This window comes from Triticum urartu, chromosome 5A, assembly GCF_056163025.1.
Source record: "Triticum urartu cultivar PI428250 chromosome 5A, HENAU_Tu73, whole genome shotgun sequence".
Lineage (NCBI taxonomy): Eukaryota > Viridiplantae > Streptophyta > Magnoliopsida > Poales > Poaceae > Triticum > Triticum urartu.
The window spans coordinates 219,386,382-219,399,928 of NC_141877.1; the positions used below are offsets into that span (position 1 = coordinate 219,386,382).

At 45.8% G+C, this 13,547-nt stretch overlaps 1 protein-coding gene across 1 annotated transcript; it reads right to left on the reverse strand.

Moving 5' to 3' along the window:
• Positions 1-2,203: 2,203 nt before the first annotated feature.
• On the reverse strand, positions 2,204-9,720 carry LOC147970845 (uncharacterized). The gene is made up of 3 exons (XM_087523672.1): positions 8,769-9,720; positions 2,702-2,836; positions 2,204-2,490 (listed from the first exon to the last, which is right to left on the reverse strand). Exons 1-3 carry the CDS (start codon positions 9,718-9,720, stop codon positions 2,204-2,206), a joined length of 1,374 nt encoding a protein of 457 aa, XP_087379798.1.
• Positions 9,721-13,547: the final 3,827 nt, after the last annotated feature.

The following is a 13,547-nucleotide window of genomic DNA, read 5'->3' on the forward strand; positions in this document are numbered from 1 at the left end:
TGATAAAACCAATAATACGACAGTTAATGCCGGGTTCAGGGTCCCAAAGCCCGGTCAGCAGAAAGGGCCGCCCAAAAATACAAATCTGGGTCCATCTAGTATGGACCGCATACTCGCTCGCCAATGCCAAATTCATGGCACCACAGAAACGCCAGCCACCCATACCAACAGAGAATGCTGGGTCTTCAAACAAGCCGGCAAGGCAGGCGCCAAACACGAAGAGGGGTCTCAAAGTGACGATAGCGACGAAGAGCCCAGATTTCCGAACACAGGAGGGCAAAATAAAATCCCCCCCATACTCAATCGGTGAATGTGCTAAATACCACCCAAACGGCCCACTTGGACCAGATATAAACCCTTAAGGATGGTGGCTCGACGGAACACGCCATCCCACAATATAAGCTAGGGCCGGTCACCTTCAACCGCACGGATCGTCCAGTCAATGCCAACCGGGGCAATCCAGCCGCACTAATCCTCGACCCAATAGTAAACGGGTTCCACCTCACTCGAGTCCTTATGGATGGAGTTAGCAGTTTAAATCTTCTTAACCAGGATACAGTGCGAAATATGGGCATCGATCAGTCAGCGATCAAGCCCACTAAGGCCACTTTCAGAGGCATCATACCAGTGACTATCAAGCACTGCTTAGGCGAACCGCGTTCGCTTGATTCAACGCGGTGCCAGATTATGCCTACCGTAAGCTCAAAATGCCCGGTCCACGCGGCGTCATCACGGTTCATGGCAAGGCCGAATTATCTTTCGACACCAACAAATACATCACTGCCTTAGCAGCAGGAACACCGAGCAGCACCTTGCAGCCAAACTTTGAGTCGACACCTTGGCTCCCGGACACCGTCAAGGGGCTCCGAACTACTTTGCGGAAGGATACTCTGGCTCATCCAAGGTTCAATTAAACACTCTGGCAAAAGGCCACGACAGGCCGAACTGAGCGGCTCAACCGCCCTCCGGCACACGAACATTTCTTATATTTCCTTCGCAGGTTCACCTTTGCACCGACCAGGACGGACTCCACAGAGGCAGCTCGAATGCGCCTGGGATCCTTAGACATTCCCCGCAGTGATCGTCCGGCTACAATACGGACCCGCACTCAACCTCTTCCCCCTGGTCACAACAGGTTCCGCTATCACAACTCCTTTTTTTATCACATTACTTGTACCATATGCATAGACGTATTATTTATACAACATGTGGATTCATATGATGTTTACCTGCTAGTTATTTCTTACCGAAATAATTTCATCAAATGGCATCCGAACACAGCGGTATGCCCTAAATACGCTAGGGGCTTCGTCTTCCCCATTATACGGCAATAAAAGTCCGAACACCTTCATGGAAGTTCGGCACCCCGAACTTATAGCATTATATGCATCAGCGACGAATCATGTCTTGGGCCAATAGTTGGGTTTTACCGGCTCCTATGTTTTGGTACCTTACGTTCTGCTGTATCGGCTAAGGTAGCACTAGGAGAACTACTGCGATTGTGTCCCGGTTCTTCTGGACAAGCACCTCAGTAGAGAAAGCCGAAAACTAACTGTCATGATACGGCAAGAGCTGGTCAGCTATTCGAGCGGTCACAAAATCTTTAAGGATTTCTCCCGCACAATGCCATAACCAATGCAGCATGCGAAGGATCGGCTTTTTCTTCGATCAGGCGCTTATAGAGCCCCTAGTACGGTCTTCTGAACACAAGGGGCTGCGCCGACCATACTAAAGCTCCTCTGGCTAAGTGAGAGTGATAAAGCCCTATAGTATGATTGCCTGGTTCGTTGTGCTGAGCACCTTCATTGGAGGACCCAAAACTAGGATAAAGAGTGCCCAGGTTTATCCCGAACACCCCCGTACTCCTTACATGGGGGCAGAAGTCAACGACTGGCCAACTCTCAGCCTTAATATACAAACGGCTGCACAGGAGGGTAAACTTTTATATAACAGGTGACATACCAACGACATTGTTTAAACGTTAAAATGGATAACATGATCCGGATTCAGGGAAATATAATGTCCTTGGCACATAGCTCTGCCGCAAGGTAGGATCCTTTCAGGATAGTCTTATAACATGATTCGGGCTTGCGGTGCTCCTTCCCCTCCAACGGTCCTCGGTAACCAGCTTTTTAGCATCCATCTTCCCCGAGTGCACCTTTGCAAGGGCGAAGGCCATTCTCGCTCCTTCTATACAGACCGATCACTTGATGACGTCAAGTCGAGGGCAAGCGCTTATAAGCCGCCTTACGAGCCTGAAGTAGCTGCTTGGAATCGGTTCAGCAGGCCATAGCGGGATAACCACATCTTTCATGGCTAGTTCCGCCGCCTTATGCAGTTCGATCAGCTGTTTCAGTTGATCGGCAAAAGGCACCGGGTAATTCAGTGCCAAATACTGAGACCAAAAAAGCTTATCGGCGGTGTTCCTTCCTTCAGCTCGGTAGAAGTGAGCGGCATCTGATATACTGTGCGGCAGCTCAACAAATACACCTGAGAAGTCCAGATTCACAATCAGAAACATAGTTTTCCCTTCAAATATTTTCTTTACACGGGAAAAGCTTACCTGCCACGATCTTCCTCGCCTCTTGGATCCCCTACAGCGTGTTTTGGGTTTCCCCCTGGGCGTCGCTCGTGGCTTGGCGCGCCTTGGTGAGTTCAGACTCTTTCTCCGTTAAACTCTACTCCAAGGCCTCGCATTTACTTACGGACTCTTGCAGATCCTGCTCAGCTTTAATAACTCTGGCTTCGTGTTTTTCACGAAGAGCCCGCTCCGTCGCCGCCTTCTTCTCGGCCTCGGCAACGACCCTTTTGAGGGCCTCAACTTCGGTCATAACTCCTAGCACAAATTATGCGGCTTATTTCATATTGAACATTTATCTCACAATAAATGCACATAATACTGGTGCATACCTTATTTATCCCTCAACTGCATTTGTATTCAGCCAATTTCTTTTCTGGCCCGCTCCAGACTTTGATTCAGTCCGGCGATCTCTGCAGTGTGGGACGCAGCAGCCGCTACAGGTATCTTCTTGAAGCAGGAGAGGAATCAATGTCATTTAGTAAGTCTTCCTAAGATCATGAATTCGATCCCCTATCTGGTTCTTTCTTTCACAGAACAATTTATCAGGGGCTACTATCTATACTATGACACTCTTCGATAACTCATAAAACATACCTCAAAGCCTTTTATAATACTGATACAGGCTTCGTTCGGTCCACTCTCGGGCGACTGAATTTTCTCAATCACCGCGCCCATCAGGGCACGGTGTTCATCAATGATGGAGGCATCTCGTAGCGCCACCAACAAAGCATCCGACACTTCTGGATAGACAGAGGTTGCCGGCGGAATCTTTTTCCCCACGTCTCCGGCCCCGGCGGTTCGACCTCCAGGCACCGCCTTCACGGTTTTTTCCTTTTCTCCTTGGTTGGGGTCCTTTTGGGACGAGGCCTCGGTGTTGGGCACCTACTTGGAGGAAGGTTCCTTCGGGGACATCTTGCTCTCCACAGTGTTTGAGCTCAGCAGGTCCTCCGATGAGGATTGTTCGGTACGGGACCTCGCCGGACTACAAGAAATATACGGCTTAAGTTAAAATACTAAGCCACGACGAGTCCAGACGCTTAAACATATTCGGATTTTATATACTCATGAGTTCACTAGGGGCTGGGCCCTGGGATCCCATGCCGGGCCGCTATCGGCGGCGGCAGGAGACTCCTCTTGACGAGGAATCTTTCCTCTTTCAGGTAGTTCGGCCTCCAAGTATGCAGAGGCCATCCTCTTCCTTCCTCCCTCCGCAGGGGATTGATCTCCCTCCTCCTTTTCGTCTTCTTCGAAGACGGAATGGGCATCAGAGCCTTTGGGTATTGTGCCTGAAATGCCACGACGACGAAGGCCGCCCCGGGTCTTTTTAGCCTCCTTCTCGGCCGTCTTCTTCGGCACCTTGTAAGGCGCCGAGACCAACATCTTTGTCAGAAGTGGGATGGACGGGTCTTCGTGCAGTGGGGCCGGACAATGGATCCGCTCCACCTTCTTCGTCTAGCTCTGGGAAAGTTGAATGAACACGCATCAAGCGCTTCCTTTGGGTCAGGCGGATGGAAAAGTTTGATAAACTCACCGAACTTGCAGGGCGGGACAGTTGGTACCCGCGGTCTTCGGCAGAGTCCGGCCATGATTTGCTGGACTTAAAAAGCACCTTCCAAATGTCCTCGTGCGACGAGCCAAAGATCCTTCACAAGGTTTGGTGCCTGGCCGGATCAAACTCCCATAGATTTCAAGTCCGGTGTTGACCAGGCAGTATCCGGTGGACTAACATCACCTGGACCACGTCGATGAGTTCAATGTGCTTATCTCCCATATCTTTAACGCGCGTCTAGAGCACCGACAGTTCGTCGGACGAGGACCAATCCAGTCCTTTCTTGACCCAGGAAGTAAGCCGCAGAGGGGCGCCGGATCGAAACTCGGGAGAAGCGGCCCGCTCCTTACCGCTCGGCTCACTGATGTAAAACCATTGTTGTTTCCACTCCTTGACAGAATCATTAAAGGTTCTTGTTGGCCCCCGCACTCGACGTCCTCACCGCCCACCACCTTGGGCTTCACATTAAAGACCTTCAGCCATAAACCGAAGTGTGGCGAAACACGGAGAAAAGCCTCGCACATGACAATGAATGTCGAGATGTTGAGGAAGGAATTAGGGGACAGATCGTGTAGATCGATCCCATAATAGTACATGATGCTGCGAACAAATGGGTGGAGGGGAAATCCTAGCCCACGGACAAAGTGAGGGAGGAATACAACCCTCTCGTGGGGTTCCGGAGTGGGGACGATCTGTCCCGCCGTCGGGAGACGGTGGCCGATTTTCTTGGCCAGATACCCGGCCTCTCGAAGCTTTTTGATATCCTTCTCTCAGACGGTAGAGGCCATCCATTTGCCTCCTACTCCGGATCCAGACATCTTTGGAAGACCTCTTGTGGGTAGAGGAGTTGAACTCTCGCATGTTGGACCCTGAGCAGAATGGAATGAGTTGGGAAGAAGGTATGGGTGAAGAGGGTAAATCCTTGCCCCTTTATAAGGGCGGAAGAGGCGATGCGCCTCCCCCCTTGCTTGGTAAAACCTCTTATTCCCCAAGTGCTGTATGTAATGGCGCAGTTGGGTTACCCGTGCCAGTATTGATGAGAATCCCGTGATAAGGGGGACACGATCTCTTCTTTGACAAGACGTGTCGAGAAAACCGCCCCGCAATATGTGTGGTGCTGGTTGAGAAAAACTGTTTGAATAAATACCGGGCCATGGCGTGATATCATGCTATCAAAACGTGTTAGCAGATTGGATTTGTGGAAATGTTATTCTCTCTACGATGGTATGCGGAACTTGTTTTGCAGAGCCGGACACTATTCTTGTGTTCAAAATCTTCTATGGAGTATTCGGAGGAGGAACCCACCTTGCAATGCCGAAGACAATACTGCGCCGGACTCATCCTCATTGAAGGCTGGTTCAGGGGCTACTGAGGGAGTCCTGGATTAGGGGGTCTCCGGACAGCTGGACTGTTGGACTATGAAGATACAAGATTGAAGACTTCGTCCCGTGTCCGGATGGGACTCTCCTTGGCGTGGAAGGCAAGCTAGACAATACGGATATGAAGATCTCCTCCCTTGTAACTGACTTTGTGTAACCCTAGCCCCCTTTGGTGTCTATATAAACCGGAGAGATTTGGTCCGTAGGACAACATACAATCATACCATAGGCCAGCTTCTAGGGTTTAGCCTCTACGATCTCGTGGAAGATCAACACTTGTAATACTCATATCATCAAGAACAATCAAGCAGGATGTAGAGTATTACCTCCATCAAGAGGGCCCGAACCTGGGTAAACATCGTGTCCCCTGCCTCCTGTTACCATCCGCCTTAGACGCACAGTTCAGGACCCCCTACCCGAGATCCGCCGGTTTTGACACCAACATCATTGATGATCTTTTCAACTTGCACTTCTTTTGCAATGTGAGGATGAGCTGGTTGTCGTTGAGGAATTTGATCAGCATTTTCTTTAGCACCATTTTCTTCAATATTTTCTTCAAGTGCATTAGCTCGACGTTATTCATGTTCTGGAATGAATTCTTCAGCAGATTCTTTAGTAGGAATGACATCCTCAGTAGCCTTGAACTTGATAGTTTCCTCAGGTGCTGGTTCATCTATCACAGAAGGTAGGTGCTCTCTTTGTGAGCCATTAGTTTCATCGAACCACACATCTACAGTTTCAACAACCTTGTGAAGAACGTTGTTGAAGACTCTGTAGGTGTGCGAGTCCTTTCCGTAACCAAGCATGAAACCTTCATGTGCTTTCGGTGCAAATTTTGATTTGTGATGAGGATCTCTTATCCAACATTTAGCACCGAAGACTTTGAAATAACTTACATTGGGTTTCTTGTCAATGAGGAGTTCATAGGCAGTCTTTTTGAAGAATTTGTGAAGATATACTCTGTTGATGATGTGGAACGCAGTATCAATTGCATCAATCCAGAAACGACGAGGTGTTTTGTATTCATCAAGCATAGTGTGAGCCATCTCAACAAGAGTTCTGTTCTTGCGCTCCACGACGCCATTCTGCTGAGGAGTATAAGGAGCAGATAACTCATGAGTAATACCAAGTTCATCAAGATAGTCATCAAGACCAGAATTCTTGAACTCAGTTCCATTGTCACTTCTAATGTGCTTGATCTTCACACCAAAGTTGGTTGAAGCCCTCGAGGAAAATCGTTTGAAGACTTCCTTCACTTCATGTTTGTAAGTGACAATGTGTACCCGTGTGTACCGAGAGTAGTCATCATCAACAACAACAAAGCCATATAGAGATGCATCATTTGTAACAGCAGAATAATGATTAGGGCCAAAAAGATCCATATGAAGCAATTCAAATGGTCGAGTTGTAGTCATGATTGTCTTCGATGGATGCTTGGCCTTGGTCATCTTTCCAGCTTCACAGGCTTCGCATAAGTGATCCTTGAGGAATTTGACATTCTCAATGCCAATGACATGCTTCTTCTTCGCAAGCGTGTGAAAATTCCTCATACCTGCATGACCAAGTCGTCGATGCCAGAGCCAACCTTCTGAAGCTTTTGCAAGTACGCACACGGCTGGTTGCGGTCCTGTAGAGAAATCAACAATATACAAGTCTCCTCTCCTAAAGCCTTCGAAGAAATTGGGATTGTCAGCTTCCATAAGCACAACACAACGGTACTTGCCAAAGGCAACAACCATATCAAGATCGCAAAGCATTGAGACAGACATGAGGTTGTATTCTAAGGACTCGACAAGCATGACTTTGTCCATGTGTCGATCCTTTGTGATCGCAACCTTACCTAGACCCAATACCTGACTTTTGTCTTTGTTAGGGAAGATGATATGCTTCAAATGCGATGGTGATAAGGGAGCATCCATCAATAGATTCTTGTCACCAGTCATGTGATTTGTACATCCACTATCGAGGACCCACTCAGTGGCTTGGGGTTGATCATCCTGCAGATGAATTAGTGCAACTTACAAACTCATATACTTCATCAGTGAAGAATATGACATCAATTCATCAGATCAATTTCATCAAGCAGTATGAGGACGTGAGAAATGAAAATTCATTTCTTCATGATTAGCCTGCGTCCTTTCAGGCACTCTCAGGTCTCCAGCAAATTCTTCAGACGATTACGTTCGTCTGGAGACCTGACCCTACAGAAGAGATTAGTTCTTTTTCTTCACCACCCACATCTGAAGGGGTGGCAAAGAGTTCATCACTCTGCGAGCTCCATATGAGAAAGGTGGCATAGACGCCAACCCATTTCATTTCACATAAGAGGGGTTAGGATAAGCATATGAATAAGGAGAGAAATTCTTCGAGGACTTATGAACATAATGATTAGAAGAATAATGCTCATATTCATAGCCCTTAGCTCTTCACTGCGAAACAGAGTTGTTAGCACGATGATATTCATATGAGGACTTTGATCCTTTTGAGGAATTTGTTCCATATGAAGAATTTGACCTAGGGTTCCTATTCTTCACAGGTGGTGTCCTGAGGACATTCACCTAAAGACTTTCAAGGCACGTTTTGGGAACCCAGATTTTCTTCATATGAGCACCATTCTTGTAGTTATTGCCAACATATCTAGCAAATATTTTACTATTCTGATTTTTGAACAGTTTATAATTGGAGTCAAATGACTCATCATCAGAACGAGGTGATTCACATGCAAAGCCAGATAAGTTAGATGGATCAACTGGAGGTCCCTTTGTAGCAACCCATGAGGTTTTGGGGTACTGCTCAGGCTTCCAATATGTACCATCAGCATTGAGTTTCCTCTCAAAGGCAATACCCTCTTTCCTAGGGTTCCTGTTGAGGATCTGCTTTTTAAGCACATCACAAAGAATCTAATGCCATTTGAGGCTTTTGTACATGCCTGTCATGTACAATTCCTTCAGCCCTGCATCTTCAGTGATACTAGCAATGTCCTCAAATGAGGAATTAGTGATAGCAGAGGCAGGTGAAGAATTTGAAACATTAGCAGCATTTGAACATTCAGGTGAAGAATTAGCAGATTCACGTTCAATGCACTTCAAGCATGGAGGAACAAATTCTTCCTGAGAAGCGCTGATTTGTTGAGCAAGTAATGAATCACGCTCCTTCTGAAGATCTTCATAACTCACTCTTAACTTTTCAAGATCTTGCTTTCTTTGAAGAAATTCATATGAAAGCTTTTCATGATCAGATAAGAGAGTGTTATGATGACCTTGAAGGTTGTCAAACCTGGATTGAAGTCTTTTAAGATTTTTAGTCAAGGTTTTAGTGCGATCCATTTCTTCACCCAACATATCATCACTTTTGTCAAGCATGTTTTGAACTTTTTCAAAAGCCTTTTGTTGTTTTACAGCAATCTTAGCAAGTTTGGAGTAGCTGGGTTTGAGGTTTTCATCAGATTCATTCTCACTTGATTCAGAGGAGGGGTATTTGAGTACCTTGGCACCTTTTGCCATGAAGCAATAGGTGGGAGAGTAGTCGTCATTGTGTCTATCAGCCATGTTGGTGAAGCCATTTTCTTCAGAGTTGAAGATGGACTTGCTGACGAAAGCAGTAGCAAGAGCCAGGCTCGCCACACCAGACTCAGACTCCTCAGATGCCTCCTCTTTCTCATGTTCCTCAAATTCAGCCTCAGAGTCCATTTCCTTGCCAATGAACGCCTGAGCCTTCTTGGAGCTACTCTTCTTGTAAGATGGAGACTTCGAGGATTTTGATGATGAAGATTTTGAGGATTTCTTCTTTTTCTTTGCATCATCAGAACTATAATCCTTGTATTTCTTCTTCTTTGATTCCTTTTCCCACTGAGGACAACCTTGAAAGTAGTGTACATGTTTCTTACATTTGTGACAGAGCCTCTTCTTGTAGTCACTGGATGAGGAATCATTGCTCCTTGAGGATTTTCCAAAGCGACCGTGTCTTGAGAACTTCTTGAATTTCTTCACGAGCAGTGCTAGCTCATGGCTCCGTTCTTCGGGATCACCAAGGCTGCTACCAGAATCTTCATCTTCAGATTCAGACACTGCCTTGGCCTTCAGGGCACGTGATCTGCCATAGCTCGAACCATAGAGATCTCTCTTCTCAGCAAACTGGAACTTATGAGTATTTAGCCTTTCGAGGATATCAGCAGGATCAAGTGACTTGTAATTAGAACGTTCTTGTATCATCAATGCTAGAGTATCAAATGAGGAATCAAGCGATCTCAGCAATTTCTTCACCACCTCATGGTCGGTGATGTCAGTGGCACCAAGTGCTTGAAGCTCATTTGAGATGTCAGTGAGGCGATCGAAGGTTTGTTGAACATTTTCATTGTCGAGTCTTTTGAAGCGGTTGAAGAGATTGCGAAGAACATCAACTCGAGAGTCACACTGTGTTGAGACTCCTATATTGACCTTGGACAGCCTATCCCAGATAACTTTAGCAGTTTCCAACACACTCACTCTTCCATACTGTCCTTTGCTCAGATGGCCACATATGATATTCTTCGCTTGAGAGTCGAGCTGCTTGAATCTCTTCACATCAGCAGCATTCAGAGAAGGTGTGACTAAGGGAACACCATTTTCCCCAACATACCAGAGATCGTTATCAATTGCCTCAATATGCATTCGCATCTTATTCTTCCAGTAGGGGTAGTCCGTCCCATCGAAGGTAGGACACCCAGCAGAGACCTTGATCATACCTGTGGTCGACATAACTAAAACTCCAAGCTGTTAAACGAAAATCACACAAAACAAGGGAGTCCCTTGCTCTGATACCAATTGAAAGTGCGTTATATCGACTAGAGGGGGGTGAATAGGCGATTTTTATGAATTCTTCACTGAGGAATTTGCAGGTGAGGAAATTCCTTAGCGAAGAACTACTAGCAGCGGAATAAGTACTCAAAAGTAAACATAACAGAGCACAAGCATATTCATCATGATGAAATGAAGACAAGCACAGAGTACAGACAGCGTAAACACAGGATAACACAGGATGAAGATAGACTGAAGAAATTGAATTGAGGAAATTGAGAAAGTCTTCAGTCAAAGTCTTCAAACACACATATGAACAAGCACTCAACACAGTTATGAGGAAATGAATGAGTTGAGGAAATAGAACCAGTGAGCTTGGTGAAGACAATGATTTGGTAGACCAGTTCCAACTGCTGTCTCAGTTGTACATCTGGTTGGAGCGACTAGGTATTTAAACCTGAGGACACACAGTCCCGGACACACAGTCCTCACCGTATTCTCCTTGAGCCAAGGTCACACAGACCTCGCCCAATCACTCGTGGTAAGTCTTCAGGTGACTTCCGAACCTTCACAAACTTGGTCATTTGGCGATCCATAATTCCTCTTAGATGCTCTAGACCTTGACACCTAACCGTTTGGAAGAAGTACAGCCTGCAAAGGTAACAAGCGTCGGATCCACGCAGGATCAATCTCTGCAGTGATGCTCAATCACTTTGGGTTTGTAGGTGTTTGGGTTTGCATTTTCCTCACTTGATTATTTTCGCTCAAAGTCCTCGGAGGATGGGATGCTCTCAAATGACAAGTGTCAGTTTCTCTCGGAGCAGCCAACCAGCTAGTGGTTGTAGGGGGGCAGCTATTTATAGCCTAGGGAGCAACCCGACATGATAAGACATAAATGCCCTTCAATGATATGACCGTTAGGTGGGTAGATATTTTGGGACAGCTGGCGCATGGCACAACAACGGTTGGAAATTTGAGTACCAAATTCCTCAGGGCTATCATGTTCCTCACTGTGTAGGCAATCCGCATTGGCGAATTCCTAAATCCTCAGTCAGAACAAATTTCTCAGAGACCAGAAGAACTTAGTCTTTGTCACTGAAGAATATGACTGAACTATATGAGATTTCCAATGGCTTCACTCGAAGGGATTGGTAGGTGTAGAATTTTGAGTTGAGCATCACATGGAAATTTTTCCTTAGTATTTCCTCAACCCCCTTTAACAGTACGTTGTTTCCTATGACTCAAGAAAGAGAAAATGAAACTACGAAAACAAAAGTCTTCACGCTTCATGTTCCTCGAATTGAATATCAAGTCTTCAGGATTGCACCAATTTCTTCACTTTGAAAGTCTTTAAAAAGTCTTCAGAAATCCAAAGTCTTCAGGCGAAGAACTTCATTTCTAGGGGTCGACTTTATATGTAAATATCAAACTCCTGATAGACTTATAGACCTGTGTACACTCAAAAACACATTAGTCCCTTAACCTATAAGTCTTCAATACACCAAAATCACTAAGGGGCACTAGATGCACTTACATGAGAAGACATGATTGCTTAGTTAGTATGCTTGAAGGATTATTATTTTTATGTCAATATGAACATTTATCTTGAATATTTTGGATCTGAATATTCATACCACAATTAAGAAGAATTACATTGAAATTATGCCAAGTAGCATTCCACATCAAAAATTCTGTTTTTATCATTTACCTACTCGAGGACGAGCAGGAATTAAGCTTGGGGATGTTGATACGTCTCCGACGTATCTATAATTTTTGATTGCTTCATGCTATATTATCTTCTGTTTTGGATGTTCATGGGCTTTATTATACACTTTTATATTATTTTTGGGACTAACCTACTAACCCAGAGCCCAGTGCCAATTTCTGTTTTTTCCTTGTTTTAGAGTATCGCAGAAAAGGAAAATCAAACAGAGTCCAATTGACCTGAAACTTCACGGAACTTATTTTTGGAAGGAAAGCAACCCGAGAGACTTGGAGTCCACGTAAGGGAAGAAACAAGGAAGCCACCAGGCAGGGGGCGTGCCCCCCCCGGTGCGCCCTCCACCCTCGTGGGCCCCTCGTGGCTCCCCTGACGTACTTCTTCCGCCTATATATATCCATATACTCTAAAAATCGGGGAGCAGAATAGATCGGGAGTTCCGCTGCTAGAAGCCTCTGTAGCCACCAAAACCCAATCTAGACCCGTTCCGGCACCCTGCCGGAGGGGGAATCCCTCTGCGGTGGCCATCTTCATCATCCCGGTGCTCTCCATGACGAGGAGGGAGTAGTCCACCCTCGGGGCTGAGGGTATGTACCAGTAGCTATGTGTTGGATCTCTCTCTCTCTCATGTTCTTGAGGTGATACGATCTTGATGTATCGGGAGCTTTGCTATTATATTTGGATCTTATGATGTTTTCTCCCCCCTATACTATCTTGTAATGGACTGAGTTTCCCCTTTGAAGTTATCTTATCGGATTTAGTCTTTAAAGATTTGAGAACACTTGGTGTATGTCTTGTCATGCGTATCTGTGGTGACAATGGGATATCATGTGATTCACTTGATGTATGTTTTGGTGATCAACTTGCGGGTTCTGCCCATGAACCTATGCATAGGGGTTGGCACACGTTTTCGTCATGATTCTCCGGTAGAAACTTTGGGGCACTCTTTGAGGTTCTATGTGTTGGTTGAATAGATGAATCTAAGATTGTGTGATGCATATCGTATAATCATACCCACGGATACTTGAGGTGACATCGGAGTATCTAGGTGACATTAGGGTTTTGGTTGATTTGTGTCTTAAGGTGTTATTCTAGTACGAACTTTAGGGCTGTTTGTGACACTTATAGGATAGCCCAATGGATTGATTGGAAAGAATAACTTTGAGGTGGTTTCGTACCCTACCATAATCTCTTCGTTTGTTCTCCGCTATTAGTGACTTTGGAGTGACTCTTTGTTGCATGTTGAGGGATAGTTATATGATCCAATTATGTTATTGTTGTTGAGAGAACTTGCACTTGTGAAAGTATGAACCCTAGGCCTTCACTACTAGGGAAAACCTTATACACAGAATCTTAGCAGCAGCGCGGCACAAAAAGAAGCGCTGCTGCTAATTAGCAGTAGCGCGGGTTTTTAACCCCCGCTACTACTAAGTTGATAGTAGTAGCGCAGGTTTTTAACCCTCGCTACTACTAAGCGGTCTCTACCATGCCCCCCAACAAATGCCACAGTAGTAGCGAGGGGTATAAACCCGCGCTACTACTA